The sequence below is a fragment of the Tiliqua scincoides genome, chromosome 4 (assembly GCF_035046505.1).
Source record: "Tiliqua scincoides isolate rTilSci1 chromosome 4, rTilSci1.hap2, whole genome shotgun sequence".
Classification (NCBI taxonomy): domain Eukaryota; kingdom Metazoa; phylum Chordata; class Lepidosauria; order Squamata; family Scincidae; genus Tiliqua; species Tiliqua scincoides.
In genome coordinates this window covers 107,869,322-107,884,754 of record NC_089824.1, presented here as the reverse complement: position 1 = coordinate 107,884,754, position 15,433 = coordinate 107,869,322, and the positions used below count along the sequence as shown (strand labels likewise).

The 15,433-nt window shown below is 40.2% G+C and overlaps 1 protein-coding gene across 2 annotated transcripts in view; it reads left to right on the top strand.

Annotated features, from left to right (window-relative positions):
* Window positions 1-15,433, top strand: part of SUCO (SUN domain containing ossification factor) — a 49,538-nt gene that overhangs the window by 9,214 nt on the left and 24,891 nt on the right. For both annotated transcript variants that reach the window (XM_066625998.1, XM_066625997.1), the window contains exons 3-10: window positions 3,461-3,568; window positions 4,621-4,766; window positions 7,247-7,387; window positions 7,524-7,668; window positions 9,014-9,125; window positions 11,805-11,929; window positions 12,825-12,892; window positions 13,094-13,201. In XM_066625998.1, coding sequence (XP_066482095.1) covers window positions 3,461-3,568; window positions 4,621-4,766; window positions 7,247-7,387; window positions 7,524-7,668; window positions 9,014-9,125; window positions 11,805-11,929; window positions 12,825-12,892; window positions 13,094-13,201 — 953 coding nt within the window. The remainder of the gene's footprint in view (window positions 1-3,460; window positions 3,569-4,620; window positions 4,767-7,246; window positions 7,388-7,523; window positions 7,669-9,013; window positions 9,126-11,804; window positions 11,930-12,824; window positions 12,893-13,093; window positions 13,202-15,433) is intronic.

Genomic DNA, 15,433 nt, shown 5'->3' with positions numbered 1-15,433 from the left:
CCAGCTTGTTCATGATCCAGCAAATGATGACTTGTTGGCTCATATGAATGCCATCTTTTCCTGGTGGTCCTCAATTCCAGCATAGTTTCCATAAACTCAAAAGTATATGAAATAAATGTAATGACTGGTTTCATTCCTAATATGGAACATTGATCTGTTTTAACTGTAGGTGAACAAACCTTGGTTTGTTTTATGTAATCTTAGTTTGCTTCTGTCCTCTCTCATCTTCTCAAAGTGCCTGAGGTCAGTCCCAAACTGATCCGTTCTGCGCAGCTCCTGAAAAAAGTGTTTCCTCATCAGTACACACTTATTATTGGTCACATGAAGAAAGGGGGTATGGAAGCCAATCACTAATCTTTCAGGCTTCTCTGACTGCTCTCAGTATGATCAAGAAGTGCAAAGAATAGTTTTATTCCCCTTCTCTCCTCTTCCACAAATGCTCATCAAGGAAAAGATTCTTACCCATTTCCTGCAGTACATCCAATTAGGTATCCAAAAGGGAAATGCAGAATGCATTTGTGGGGTTAAGGAAACTCCAGTTTGCTTATCAATACCACAAACTGTTAAAAGTACTCTGATGTTGATATTAACATAAATCTGGAAGTCATCTTTAAACTGATTTATTTACAAGTTGTGACTACTTTATCTCCTCTGGAGTTTTTGTTTCAAATAAGTTGGAACAAGATGGGTTTGATTCCTATGTATGTCTGTGTTGTGGTGAGGTAGCTAAATGGAAAAACTGCTTGCTTATACATTTCAAAGTGAAAGGGATGCTTGTGAGTAAAGCTGTTGCTAGGTGGACAGAGGGCCAGAAATATTCTGTGAGAGAAGCTTACACTGTAGAGCATATTCTGCTGCTGATCTAGGCTGGTGCCTCTATGAATAAGTGCACAATGAGGACAGAGTGATGAAACAAACCACGACCATGATGGACACATACTCATGAACCAAGAATCATGTAACATAAAACCACAGTTAACAAACTGTTTAACGAACTTCAAACCATGGATTCAGATCCTGGAGTTTGTTGACCTGAGAAACTGTGACTTGTTAACCGGTTGCTGGTTTGGATGATCAGACTAACTACAAAATAAACCATGGCTTCATGTGACGTCTAAACCAGGGCACTGACTTGCTTAAAAGTCTCAAGGCTTACTTCCCAACTCTTTACAATGGAGTTACTTCATTTCTTTAATCTGCAGTCATTACTTAAACTCTGTAAAATCTTGACTGATTTTTGTAATCTCCAAATTTCTGCTTTTTAGTTTTTGTGGAAATTGCATAATGAAGGATTGAGAATGTTTATTTGTTGTAGTAATATGGCAAGCGGAAATTGTAGCATCCATTTTAACACAGTCATCTTGATGATTCCTGTCCTGTACACTTGCTTAGGAATTCTCTAAAACATGGTGAAGATTATGGATTTAATGTTGATGAGAAAATCCCTGTGAGTTTTGCTGTTGGCACTATCAACAGACAGAATATAGTACCAATAGCTAATATTACAGTGAAATGTTTTGATTTGTACTTATTTAGTTTTATTTCAACAACAATGGTGTTTGCGCTATTTACGGTAGACTTTTGATAATCTGGCATCTTTGGGATCTAGGTGGTGCCAGATTATCAGAACTGCCAGACTGTAGGAGGACTAATGCAGAACTGACTTCCTTACTGGCCGAGCAAGGAAATCAGTCCCAGGGGTGCTGGGTGTCACTGAGGGTGGGTGGGAGGGAAGCTGCTGTGCTTTGTAGAGAGTGGCCATTAAGAGCAGGTATATGCTGGTCATTTTGCCCCTCCTGGCAGGGTAAGCCCTGTGGAGCCCCAGATTGGGGTTCTGCATCAGGTCCAGTCCTTTAAGCAGGCCCTTTTTCAGGTGCATACCATGAAGGTAGCAAATCTGGAACATGATGGGGTATGCTCTGAAGCTGAGATGCAACTATGCACAGTGTGGGAAGGGAACTTGTGCCAGGTCGGGACACTGCTGATGTTTGTGCCAGGTTGGGTCAACATCAGCAGCCCAGGTTGATCACCAGGCTCTGGCCACCTGGACATAGGCTTGCCATGCTTTGAGCAGCTGCTGGCTATTTTGATGCTGAGCTATCGGGAGTGCCAGATTGTTGGAGGCTGAACTGTTGGAGTTTTACTGTATAAATATAGCTAGTTGGGGAAGACAGATGCTTTGGGAAGGAGCTTATTGATAAACTTGGAATGAGGGGAACCCAGTTGTGCGCTATTACTTGATTTGTTAGTAATACTGCTATTTTTACTAAGATACTCAGATGTATTTCTGAGAGATTTGGAAATTGCCAACTAATATATTCACAAATAAATTGAAGTCATTATTTCCTGAAAGACTAGCTTATAGGATCTGAACAAATATGAATATGACACAACAAAAACAAGTCCCAGAAGAGATTATACTTGACAATTGTTTCTGCTAAATGGAGGATAGATTGTTTGGTATACCAACAAGTATTTTCCAAAGGTGACTGCTTCTCTCGCTCTCCATAATGTAGTTTCATGTTTTCTTCTTAGTGTGGTGGCGTTGGGCTTAAATTCTGCTTTGTTCTTAATTCTTCAGACTGTATTCTGTTCTTGTGGTTAAATCTGCTTTAACTGCATATCTTTTAAATCAGAATTTTTATGTTGGCAGGGGCAAAACTCCTTGTAAGTTCTGAGATAAAATTTAAAAATTAACTCTTTTTCACTGTCCCAGGATTGTTGACCATAATGATACATCTAAACATGTAATGATAAATTTAATAAAATATTTAAAATGAAATTCCTGCCAAGCATGCAAAACCAAATACCAAGAATTTTATTCACCAAAGCTTTCAGGAATCTGTTTTGAAAAGCCAAGAGGAAGCAGTTGTATGTTCCTTGTAGGAAAAAGCATTCCACAACTGAAGTGCTATCACCAGAAAGGCCCTGCTCATGAATGCTAACCTCATCTCAGCTGGCAGAGTTAGCCAAGCCAGAATCCCACCAGCAGATCATTTCCAAGGAAGCTCTTCAGGAAGAAATTGTTTCTTAAAGTATACTCATGTAAAGATATATAAATTGTTAAAGGCTCCTTGAATTTAGCCTGAGAATAGTTGGCAGCAAGTGTTGCACTGCTATAATAAGGTCCATGCTAGGAATCATGCTGCTGCATTTTGAACCAAATTAAATTTCTGAGCTTTCTTCAGGGACAACCTAATATAGAGGGCAATTTTGATATATGGATTATAAAGGTTTGTTATCCTGAAAATGATGTACCTTTGTGAATAGACAGTGCTGTTTAACTGTTGCCAGTGTGCCTTTTGAATATACGGTAGTTTTGATTTGTTATCTAGAGAATGTTCAGTTTGCTAGCACACAATTACATAATGATTAGATTGGATTACATAATTTTATTTAGGAACAAAAACGTTTCCACATAAGTTCAAACTGTTCATATTTTCTTGCATCTTTTAACTAGGATAAGACTGACAGATCTATTGGAACACTGACTGTAGAACACATTGACTCCAGCATAAACATTTATCCTGAAAGCGATTGTTCAGTTGATTGCATCAAACAAAAACAGGCAAGTCTTTCACTTTGCTTTTTTCTGGAAGCAAGTGGAATTGGCAATGAAGTATTGCATTGCATTTCTTGTAGGGCTCAGAAAACTCCTGTTAAGGATTTCATTCCTCCTGAAACAGGAACATTGTAGGGGTGGAGAGTTACATTTAGAAGACGGGGAAAGTCTTCTATCTTCCCTGTTTTGCTGAGACTTTACTGTGCTTTATAGTACTAGATGATTGAGTATAGACCTGGCTGCCACCCTTGAATCTAGTGTATTGCTATATACAGGACTGTGCTGTTTTAACAACCTTTCGCTTAATGCAGAACAAAAAGAAGAGGCAATGTATCTGGATTTGTGCAGCCAGCTAGTGTCTGACAAGTAGTGTCTGTTTACACAACAAATCACTAGATTGGGCAGAATGTTCACTTAACAATGTAATTGCATAACAATGGAGATTGGAGAACATATTCCCTTCAAGTGACGCACACTTGTATTTCAAGGGACATGGAATTTATGAAGGGTGGGAAAGTGAAATGATGTTGTTATTCCTATCCTCCCTCTTGAAACATCTCTGTTTAGGGGAGCTGACTTCTCGGTATACATCCTTCTTCCTCTTCTCCTTCCCCTAGCCAGTACTTAATTGGTAGGGCTTTAGAAGGCCTTGTCTTCTCCCTTTGTCCTCAATTTTCCTCCATTTTAAATTGATGTGCGAAAATTCTATGGCTAAGCATCATAATATTGATTAAAGTTACTCAAGTGTAAATTCCAGTTTTTTCTTTGCTCATTTAGGATTCAAATACTGTTTTTCCACCCTCAAATATGAAACAACATTCAAATATGTCTGAACTAGCATTTAGAATATGTAACTTAGAGATCTGCCATTTTAATCTCTTATATTAGAATTTCAAGGCTAATTTTTACTGAAACCTTTGAAATTTTGTTACGCTGTAGGTTTATGTGAAATAGTAGACAATTTCCTTAATTCATGTCAGTTCTTTGAAGAGTCAAAAAGAATTTCTGCCAACTTCTAATGTGTCAGAATTGATTCTAATGGTAATCTTTTGGAACAGATTATAGAAATGGGGGAATTGCGGACACCTGAGGTTGAGCCACAGCCTTCAGTGGATTCAAATGAAGTTTCTTCTGACATGGTTGCTATCCCTGAGAATACCATCAGCATAACTACCTCTGAGATCTCACCTGTTTCTCAGCCCAAGTAAGCATTTTGTTTTTGGCATCATATATTACTGTAAGAGATACCTTGATTCTGCTCTAAACACAAACTAGTAGCAGCATGGTCTCATGTAGCCTGTATGACATGTAGCCTGCTATTCTTCTGTGCCATTTTGAGATGAAAAGCTTCACCTGTGCTTTGAAGTATTCTATTCTGTCTGTCAGACATTAATTCATGGCAGGTAACTGTTGCCATATTGGAGATGGCAAATTGCGTTGTTTGCAGTTCCCTAAATTGACCCTGCCACTGTTTCATCATTGCAGCTCCTTTATTGGTACTTTTAATGTTGTATGTGTGTAATTGTGCATTTTAGAATTAAATGGCCATCAGTTTTCAAAAGAAAGAGAATCCTTACAATAAACCAGAGATCACTTTGTATAATCCAAAAATATTATGTTGTATATTATAAAAATGTCAGCTCCAAAAATTACCCAACATGTTCTTCATAGTTGGTATGTCCTGTTGAGAGAGCATTGGGCTGTCATGGTGGTGTTGTGATTAACAAATTGGACTTCAGAGGTTCATGGTCTGCTAATGGGCTCAAGTCCCAAAATTATTGGTGTACTTGAGCAGCTCATTTCCATTGGGGTGCCACTTTTTTCCTGTTCAGTTTGCATGTTCATCATGAAGTCAGAGTACACTACAGTAGCTGTATTGAAACTGTGGATTGGGACCCGCTGGTGGGTCACAACCTGTTTTTTGGTGAGTTGCTTAGCTCTGAGCAGAACCTTCAGTGAAAACACAGGTGATAGAATAAAATCTAATAAACCTAGGTGGGTCTATAGAGTGCCATTTTAAAAAGTTTGAGAACCATTGCTCTACAATTTAAAATACTATAAACAAAATGTAATACAGGGTTTTAAATGTTTTTATCTTGTTTACAGTACTTTTGAAGTGTGTAGTACAGCACAAAATAACATTTTCAACATAGCCTATGCACATAGTTACAACATTCGTAAATTTTAAAAAGTAGCACTTACATTGTGAAAGTACTCTTGGCAGATCTGTCATTTTGACTGAGGACGAACTTTCTGGGAATACAAGTTCTGCTACATTTTCAGTATGAGGAAATCTATCCACACTGTCCCAGCCTTGTTTGAGATGTCATTTTGATGCGTTAAAACTTGAAAAAATAAGCCACATTGTTGTAGGGAATTGCATGCTAAAATGGGGCAAATAGCACCTCATTGGAATCAACTGCAGTGTGACAAAATATGGAGTGAGTCTGTCAATAGTTTGACATATTTAGGATCAGTCTCTTGTAACTTTTAAACATGCTAGTAAGTCTCAAAGAGCATATCAATATTTTGTAACACCTGGCCTTTGTGTTTACAAAGGGGTGTGTGTGGAATCTCTCTATTTGCATTGCACCTGCTGTTCTGTGACTTGTTTTAAATGTGGTGCTTATTTCTTATTTGTGCTGCTGCCCCATCTGGCAATTTTCATTTGTTTCCATACATCTCTTATTGCATTCTTAGTTGACTTCATTTTGTTCCCTGAGTTTCCAAATGGCCAGTATCTCCTAACTCCATTTTGGGTCTTTAGCTGACAGTCCTGAGAGTCAGCCAAGACATAGCTCCTTCTAGTGAAGATAATACTAAATAAGGGTGGGGGGGGGCAGCAGGGAGCTTCAAAGGTATTGAAGCATTGTTCTACCTGTTGGAATCTAAATCCAAATGTTTACTGAAAACATATTCCACTTGTCCCTGATTGCCTTTATCCTGCTTCTCTCTCATTTCATGCCATTCTTTTATCTCAATTTCTAAAAAACCTACTGGTAACTCTCAAGCATCCTAACTTATATATATTTTACCAGTACTACAGAGGTATTTCTTTGGTGTCTTTGCCAGTGGTTAAAGAGGTATGCTTTAAATGGAAGTTCTGTTATTTATCTGGGGAGAATAATTGTCCCCATTCATCCCAGTATAAAGTTTTTCGTAGCTGTTTGCTGATTTCTCCCTTGTTTCCTTTTAGACTATAAGGCAGTTGTTCCCAAACTGAACTTTGGCTCCCCAGGGTGCTGTGATAACCAGCAGGGGTGCCATGGAATCCTCATGAAAAACCTGCCGCCCTGCATAATGTATAGGATTGTAACCTTAATAGGGAGCTGTAGCCAATGGCCCTGAAGCTCAAGGGAGCCGCCAGTCAAAAACTGCTGTAAGCTCTTCTGAGTCAGAGCTGTTTTTCATTTCATTTGCTATGGGTTGAGTTTTGGTGTGTGTGTTTATTTCAAGCTAGTATAAAAATATTAAAATTTCTGCTTCCTTGTTCCAGTCTCATGAACCTATTTGGGAAATGCAGTCTTGAGAACGATATAGTTGTACTTTTTAACAAAACATTTTTTAAAATAGTGATGTTTCCCATAAAGGCATCTAGGATGTCTCATGTGATGTTTCATGTATCTCTCTGACTACCACAGATTTAGCAGTTCTAGAGGTTAAAAGCATGTTTTTCCCCCCCAGTGCAATAGAAACTTCCAGTGCTGTTATACCTGTAGTCAGCTCTGCTGAAGTGGAGCAGTCAGAACCTGACTGTGATATTGGTGTGGCACTTGAGGCTGACCTTCAGAGTGAATCTTCCACTCTTGTCACTTCACCAGAGAGGTGAGTATTGAAATAATGAGGACTAGTCATTTCTTCTAATCTTGTGGTGGTCTGTTTTGTGCTCCCCGTTTTATGTATCCATTTACGATTAAAAGATACTTCGGGGTTGTGTGTACTAATGTTGACACATTTTCAGCCTTGTAGGTCAACATATAGAAAATATCTCTTCACATAGCAAGGGCAAGATCACAAAATCAGAATTTGAACCCAAAGTTTCTACAACTGAGCAAAAGACAGATCCAAAATCTGCACTGAATACTTCAGGTGACGTAAGATCTGAGGTATGTGGTATAACTCAAAATATCCTAATAGAACCTGAATGATTAAAGTGAATATTAACATTGCAGCAAGCAGAGCAAAACATGCTTTGTCTTCTGCCACTTTATAACTTCTCCATTTTCTTGGACTAAGTATCATCTTCACAGTAACGTGCACTTGCTGCTTTCTTTAGATTGACAGATAAGTTTGTTGCTTCTGTAATGGCTTCCTTTCAGCTATTAGCTAATGATAATAGCAAGTGCAGGAAATGCCAAAAGCACCTAGAGTTGGAACAATCTGTCTTGGTATCAGGCACTGTAAATGTCTGGATTCTCTACATATGTAAGAAGTACAGTGGGCCTGCTGTATCCATGGGTTTTGGGTCCCTGTAATCCTCTGGAGGAGAAGGGGAGATGTGCTTCCCTCACCTCTGGAGGGCGTTCTGAGGACCAGGGAAGTTGAGCATGACCTCCTGGGCCCTCGGAACGCCTTCTGAGGCCTCCAGTTTTCCATAAAACCGGAAGTGATGTTTTAACACCTTAAATGGTGTTCCAAGAGCTGGGGAGGATGTGCGCAATGTGGATTTCAGTATCATGTGCAGAATTCCTGGTCCTTGGAACGCCCTCTGGAAGTGAGAGGAGCAGAGCTCCCCTCATGTCCGGAAGGTTACAAGGACTCGAAACCTGCAGATTTTATTATTTATAGGTTTCTATATCCACAGGGGTTCCGTTCCAGGAACCGGGACCGTTCCTGGACTGGAACCCCTGTAGATAATGTGGGAGACCCTGTAATCGTGAGAAGTATATGTAATACATTGTAAAATCTCCACAAGATGTGTTAGTTTCTTGTTGGCGAAACCAACAGAAGCACTATATCAGTGTTCCTCAAACTGTGGATTGGGACCCACCAGGTGATTTGCAAGCCAATTTCAATTGGGTCCCCATTCATTTCAGTATTTTATTTTTAATAGGCTTGATGCTCTCATAGTATGTGACTGCATTTGGGGAAGTGTTACACATCTGTACTCTTAACAGGCTACTACGTATATACTTTTAACAATGATAGTAAATGGGACTTACTCCTGGGTAAGTGTGGGTAGGATTGCAGCCTAGGGTTGTTAAAAATGTTCCTGCTTGATGATGTCACTTGCGGTCATGACATCACTTCCAGTGGGTCCTGACAACTTCTCATTATAAAAAGTGGGTCCCGGTGCTAAAAGTTTGAGAACTACCGCACTAGATAATATTTTCAAATTGTTGAACAACTCCGGAAGCTTACAGCTTTGTTCATCAAGTACCATAGAATTGTCTGTATCTTTGTGGCCAGTATCTAGAAACCTGACGCTTGCCATTGTTCCTTCTTGTGCAGAGAAAAGCTGGAGAAATCGACCCAACTTCTGTAATAACCCCAAAGGACCCAGGGGACATTCCTACATTTGATGAATGGAAGAAACAGGTTATGGAAGTAGAAAAAGAAAAGAGTGAGTTTAGTTCTTGGGGTTTTTTCAAACTTTAAACAATCTTTTTTTAAAAATCTAGTATTTTTAACACTGACCAAGTTTTCTAACTTTCATAAGGGATTTATAAATTTCCTTTTAAAGTGTTTATTTACAGCAGTTTGATACTAAGTCAGCTAATCAAGCAAAAGATAAATCTTGTTCTAAGATGCAGGTTACTGATTTTTCCCTAGGTCAACCTGAAGTTCATGACTATAAGGAGAGTCATTGACAATACTATTGGCAGTTCTGCAATTCCAGTGAGCAAAGTTTGCTATAGAAGCATCTATTCAGTGTCCTAAATCTGAATCATTGTTACCTTTACGCAAATTCGGAATATTCCAACTCACAAGATTCCTCACTTTCCTGAAAGGCTAGGTGTGAGCCTTTTACAACAGACTATTTAAGCATGAGAGTGGGCAAAAGAATCTGTCATGCTGATTATGGTTTGTCCTCTGTGATGCATTGAATTATCTTTTCAGTATCTTCTGTTTTAATATGTGAATCTATTGACCAGAATCACTCCTTTTAATAAGCAGCCAGATGATGTTTAGCTGACTAGGCAAGAGACTCCTCTTGTATTTTAGCAGGGGAAGATAGACCTTATTCACCCCAGTATAGCATCTTTTCTAGTGTCTGTTCACTGAAGTTTCTTTTGTATCTTTTAAAATCATGAACTTTCTGGAACGGGACCATTTATTTTTATTGTGTAAATAGCTTTGAACTTTTTTGTTGTAAAGCAGTATATAAACTTATGATGATGGTGATAAAGTTGGCTTCCAAGTACTGGCTTTACTGGCTCATAATCAAGGCTGGCAGGTCATCCAGAATGTGTGGTGTCCTGCTAGGGTGGGTTGCCCATGCTATCCCTATTGTTACTTTGTCATTGCTGCCACCTAGCACAATTCTGGGCACTGCTCAATGTTTTGATTGCCATTGTTGGATTAAAAGTATAATGGTCTCCATCATGCTGGCCTTTTCTGCATCACTGTGTACCATTGAGCTTGTTCCAAGGGTCAGCTTGGTCTGAGAGTGCAGCCAAAGCAAAAACGGTGCATTCCTAATCTGTAGCAAGCTAAAACTACGCCCATGGAATGCCACAATGCACTCTCTACCAAGGAAGCAGAGAGACATTCTGTTTTCTGACTAGAGAATAAAGTGTTCTTTGCTTTGGATCATATATCCCTGTCAATTTATTTTTATATTAGAGATGCTTTTGCCTCGTCCATACATGCAGTGGAATGAGGTGATAGTATGGACTATACCACTTCAGATTGCAGGTGGAAGGTATGATTTATGAGTGTTCTCCATGCAAATAATCCCTACAAGTAGAGAACTAGTACAACAGAGGTTCTAATCCAATCCTCTCCCTGTTGTGCTAGTTGTCTGCTTGTGGAGCATCTTCCACTTGTAGTCCGAGATGTTACCATCTGCTGTGTAGATCAGGTCCTTGGTGGTTTGGTTGGTTTGTTTAAGAGAAATTATATCTCACTTTTTCTCCTTCTGAGGGACTCAAAATAGCTTGAAAACTAAATTAAAACCATCCAAACAGTAACTTAAAAAAACTGATGTAGCAAAAAACTTTCAAAACTTCGACCAAGACGAAATTATTTTGTGTTTAAACATCCTGGTAAGTAAACGGCCCTGGGCAGCCACATAAGTGGAGGAAAGGCTATGCACAAATATATAATGTAAAATAATTTAGAAATCTGTTTGATTCTGATGAGTTTGATTATGGCCAGATTCTACCCTGTTTCTTGTCTGCAATGTCCTTTTATCACTAAATTACTAATGGCAAATGATAACTTTGGGAGCATTGGGTCGTGGATTACAGCTGGGTAATTCAAATAGATCTGTAATTATTGGAGTCCTAGTGCTCTGTCATTCAGTAGATGGTGGCAGTATTACCATTGTAGTGTGTTCAGAGTGCAGTAATGAGACTCTTACCTAATCCCAATTTATTGAATCTTAGCATAAAAAGAGTAGAAACTCCAAAGAAGTTAGTCATTGAAGTGTCCTTGTGTCCCTTCATCAGGACCCCCACTTGTAAACAGAATAATGAATTTTGTTGCACACTTGTTTTCAAAAACAAGAATTTTAAGACTACTAAAAGTTATAAGAGTATCTTTTAAAGATTAAGCAGTGTAAAGACTACCAGTGTATTTCATGTAAATGTCCATGGACAGTAGTCCATTTCATCAAATGGATTGTCTGACCAAGTGCTTCTTGAGCAATGTGGTTAGGTCACTTTATTTACAGTTCATGTTCTGACTTCCTTTAGGCTTACAGGAGAAAATGTACTCAGCTGGGAGTGAACCCCATTGAACATAGTGAGACACACTTCTGAGTAAACATGTATAGTGTTGTGCTGTTAATGGTTTGACCTTAAGCAGGTTCTTACTTTTGCTGTTTTAACAAGGGAATTCATTCAGATGCTTTTGCACATGATAAGAGAAGATATTTAGTGAGGAGACTGATTACACAGCATCTAATTTTAGGTATTAAAAATAGAAAACAAGTGTTCAAAGCAGATAAGGCAGAAGAAGCAATGGCTTTAGATGAATTTTATTTAACATTTATACAAATTGGTTTAGCTAGAAGGAGTATCTCTGTCTTAGTAAATGCATCCCAGTTATTCTCCAACATGCTGTCTCTTGTATGCAGGTCAGTCAATGCATCCATCTTCTAATGGAGGTCAGCATCCTACAAAAAAGGTCCAGAAAAATAGGAATAATTATGCTTCAGTAGAGTGTGGTGCCAAAATATTGGCAGCAAACCCAGAAGCAAAGGTAATTATCACATCAAAGTGGTTTATATTTCTAGTAAGAGTAACTTGCCCAAGATGCTCCAATGAATCTATAGCACAGGGGTGCTCAATAGGTGGATCGCGATCTACCGGTAGATCGTGAGGCAAAATGAGTAGATCGCGGAGTGCCGACCCCCCCCCCCTTCAGGTGCCTTTGGGAGGAAATGCTGGGAGTAAGGCCCATTGTACTCAATGGGGCTTACTCCCAGGTAAGTGTGGCTAGGATTGCAGCCTCACAGCCTAATCCTAGGCATGTCTACTCAGGAGTAAGTCCTGTTATACTCAGTGGGGCTCAAGGTACACCAACATACATTGTACACATAAATGTTATATGTTATGATGGCGCGAACATTGTAAAAAAAAACTCTGGTAGATCTCCGGGCCTTGCTGGGTTTCAAAGTAGCTCTCGAGCCAAAAAAGTGTGAGCACCCCTGCTATAGCAGAAGTAGGTCTTGAATTCAGGTCTTTCTGGTTCAAGGCCAACATTACGCATTAATCATTTCAGCTTTTACACTGAAATACAACATTTATTTTAATATTACCTCAAATGTGCTTGAATGCTTCAATTGAACAATTTAGAACTGGCTTTCTAAAGAAGTGTGTATATTACCAAAAGCTCAAATAAGGTACAAGCGAACTCATTAAAAAAAAATGTTCTGTGGCAGCTATATCCTTTATGATCTAAGAGAGTTGAAAGAGTATTATGGATTTTTTTCCCCTGAAAGTGGTATATGAACACTGTTGGCTTACCCTGGATGACTACTTGTGTGTTCTGAGACTTTACTGGCATTTTTTTTTTAAGAGAGTTGATAAAGGAAAATATTCCAACTGCCTCTTGAAGTTTCTGATTGACAAATGGGCTCTCCATTCTTTTATAGAGTACATCAGCTATTCTAATGGAGAATATGGATCTCTACATGCTGAATCCATGCAGTACCAAAATCTGGTAAGCCTGCAAATTGGTGTAGTCTAGGGATGTGAAATGCCTGTTATAAATAATGCCATCTCGTATGAGAAACCCAAGGGACTGTTCGGGAGCATTTTGAAGTACTTTTCCATGATAGATTCTACTGTAGGATAATATTGGATCTGTTGGTGTCTCACTTGTTTGGAAATTTTTTCACCTGATGTACTATGTATCTTGAAGGTTTGTTGTTGAACTGTGTGAACCAATTCAAGTAAAGCAGCTGGACATTGCCAATCATGAGTTGTTCTCATCTACTCCCAAGGACTTTCTGGTGTCTATCAGTGACAGGTATGTCTTGTTGTATAATATGAATGTAATATTTGCCTCTACAGTGGTGATGGGCAACCTAAGCTATAAGTTTTATCTCTGTGGGCCACAACATTAAAGTTGGCTGTGTGTGCTAATCATGGCCCATGGTGCAATCTGGCAACCATGCAAATGGGTTATGCTAAACAATGATAGTCCAGCCTGAGGGCTGCATGTGGCCCACAAGGCCCTTTTTGGCACCCCCAAAAGCCCAGCCGTAGCCCCCCACTTCCAGAGCTTTTCCGTTTCCCTTCCACGATGTTCAAACTTCTCCTTTGGAGAAAGAGAAGCAGGAACTGTGCAGCAGGGAGATCAAAAAACCCTGCCATACCTACCTCTGCTTCCACTCCTTTGGGTTCTGAGCCTGCCAAATGATTTTGCCAGTTACTTCTGTATCAGCACGGTGGGGGGTCCCACAAGGGTCAGGCCCCCTGGCTGCCATGGTTTAGCAGCTGTGCTAAGCTAAGTATGTCATGAACCACACATAGAACCCTAATGGGCTGAGTCTACCTACTGTTGCTGTACAGAAACTAGCAAATCAGAAAATCTTCCTTGTATTTGGTTGATAATTTGCATACCCTAGGTGGGACACATCAGTATCTTCAGAAGCTTGAAATGTGTTGCACGAATGAACAGCTTTAACTTTTAACCAACTCAGTTGCCATTTGCAACTTGGAATTATTCATGGGCAGGTTATGGTGGGGTCTCTGTGTTCAGTTGCAAGACATTTTCCTTGTTTGAAAACTGTTTTGATGCACTTGGGGGGGGGGTTAGCGGTTTCTGTAGTGTTTCAATCACTGATAACATTTTCTGCAGTTTGCTCTTGCTTGGCCACCTTTTCTTCACTCGCTAAAATGTGCCAGGAAACAGCCCTGTGATGATCAGATTCCTGCAATATTCTGTGGCTATGGAAAAAAGGCTACTGTTGGGAATAGGCCACAGAGGGTACTATCAGTGCATGAAACACTGCTGCAGCAACTGCTATTCACAGTGTAGCAAAGAGAAAAGTCTTGCAGCTGCTGCTATGGCATGGTTAATTAAAACAAACAAAACTGTAACCACTAGGAAGGAAGTGAGGGAAACTTTGATTGAGCCAGTAACTTCACAAGCTGATGATAGGCACTTTTTCATTTGATCTATCAATCAGTCTGTCTGCCATAAAAGTGGATATATGACCTTAGAAATGCATAGCTCTAAAATTGTTGATTTAAAAACCAAAGTGTACTGTAATTATTGCTGAATCACTTAGATTAATCTGTGCAGGGTTGGAGTGTTAGTTTGTTTTAGCATGTCTACTTTAATCATATATAGGAAGCTTAACTCAGACAAGGCAAGTGCTGCTGGTTAGCAGGAGAGCCAGTCTGGATTTGGGTGTATAGCCTTTCTAGAAGAGGCAGTACCCCCTTTGAAATAAAGGTGCAGCCTATTTATCCACAGATTTTTTTATCTGCAGATTTGTCTCAATGTGAATGGGGTAGGGGTACTGAAAGTCACACACAGCTTTGCCTCCTTTGCCCTGCGCAGGCCTCTCACTCCGTTTCCAGGCAGCCCAAAACACTGCAAAAAGGCTCCACCTCGCCCAGGCAGGGAATAGCCCTGGAGCCATGGAAGAGGTTCCCCTTACGAAGGAACAGTAACACTCTTGGAGCCCCTGAGGCAGCAAAGAGGCTGAAGAGGGGAAGGGGAGGCAGAAAACCCTGTGTAACCAGAACACGTGCAGTGAGGTGGAGCCCTCTCTCTCACACTCACACTCACACACACACACACACACACTGGGGCAGGTGTGGTAGCAACAGAGGGGATTGCTTTAAAAAACCCAGGGAGTGTTTGCCAAATCCACCCCCCCCAAGTGGTGCAGGCAATCAGGACACAAGCAAGCCTTCCCACCAAGCAAAGCATGAGATTTAGCCTACAATCCTTTCCACACTTTCCTGGGAGTAAGCCCCATTGACTGGAAAGGGGCTTACTTCTGAGTAGAAACACATAGATCTGGACTCTTAAAAGCTCAGCATTCCAACTGTGAAAGAAGCTGGGCAGCTGGCAACAGGGAGGGCTCAGGAGGGGGAGGAGAGGGGGTTGCAAGTCCCAGAATGCTACGGGGCAGAGGAGCTTCCATGATGGTGGTGGCCAGGGAGGGCTGCAGGGGTGGTAGCAGCGAAGAGGAGGAGGGGATCCTGCAGCGCTGTTGGGAAGCTGCCTGTGACACAGAGGACG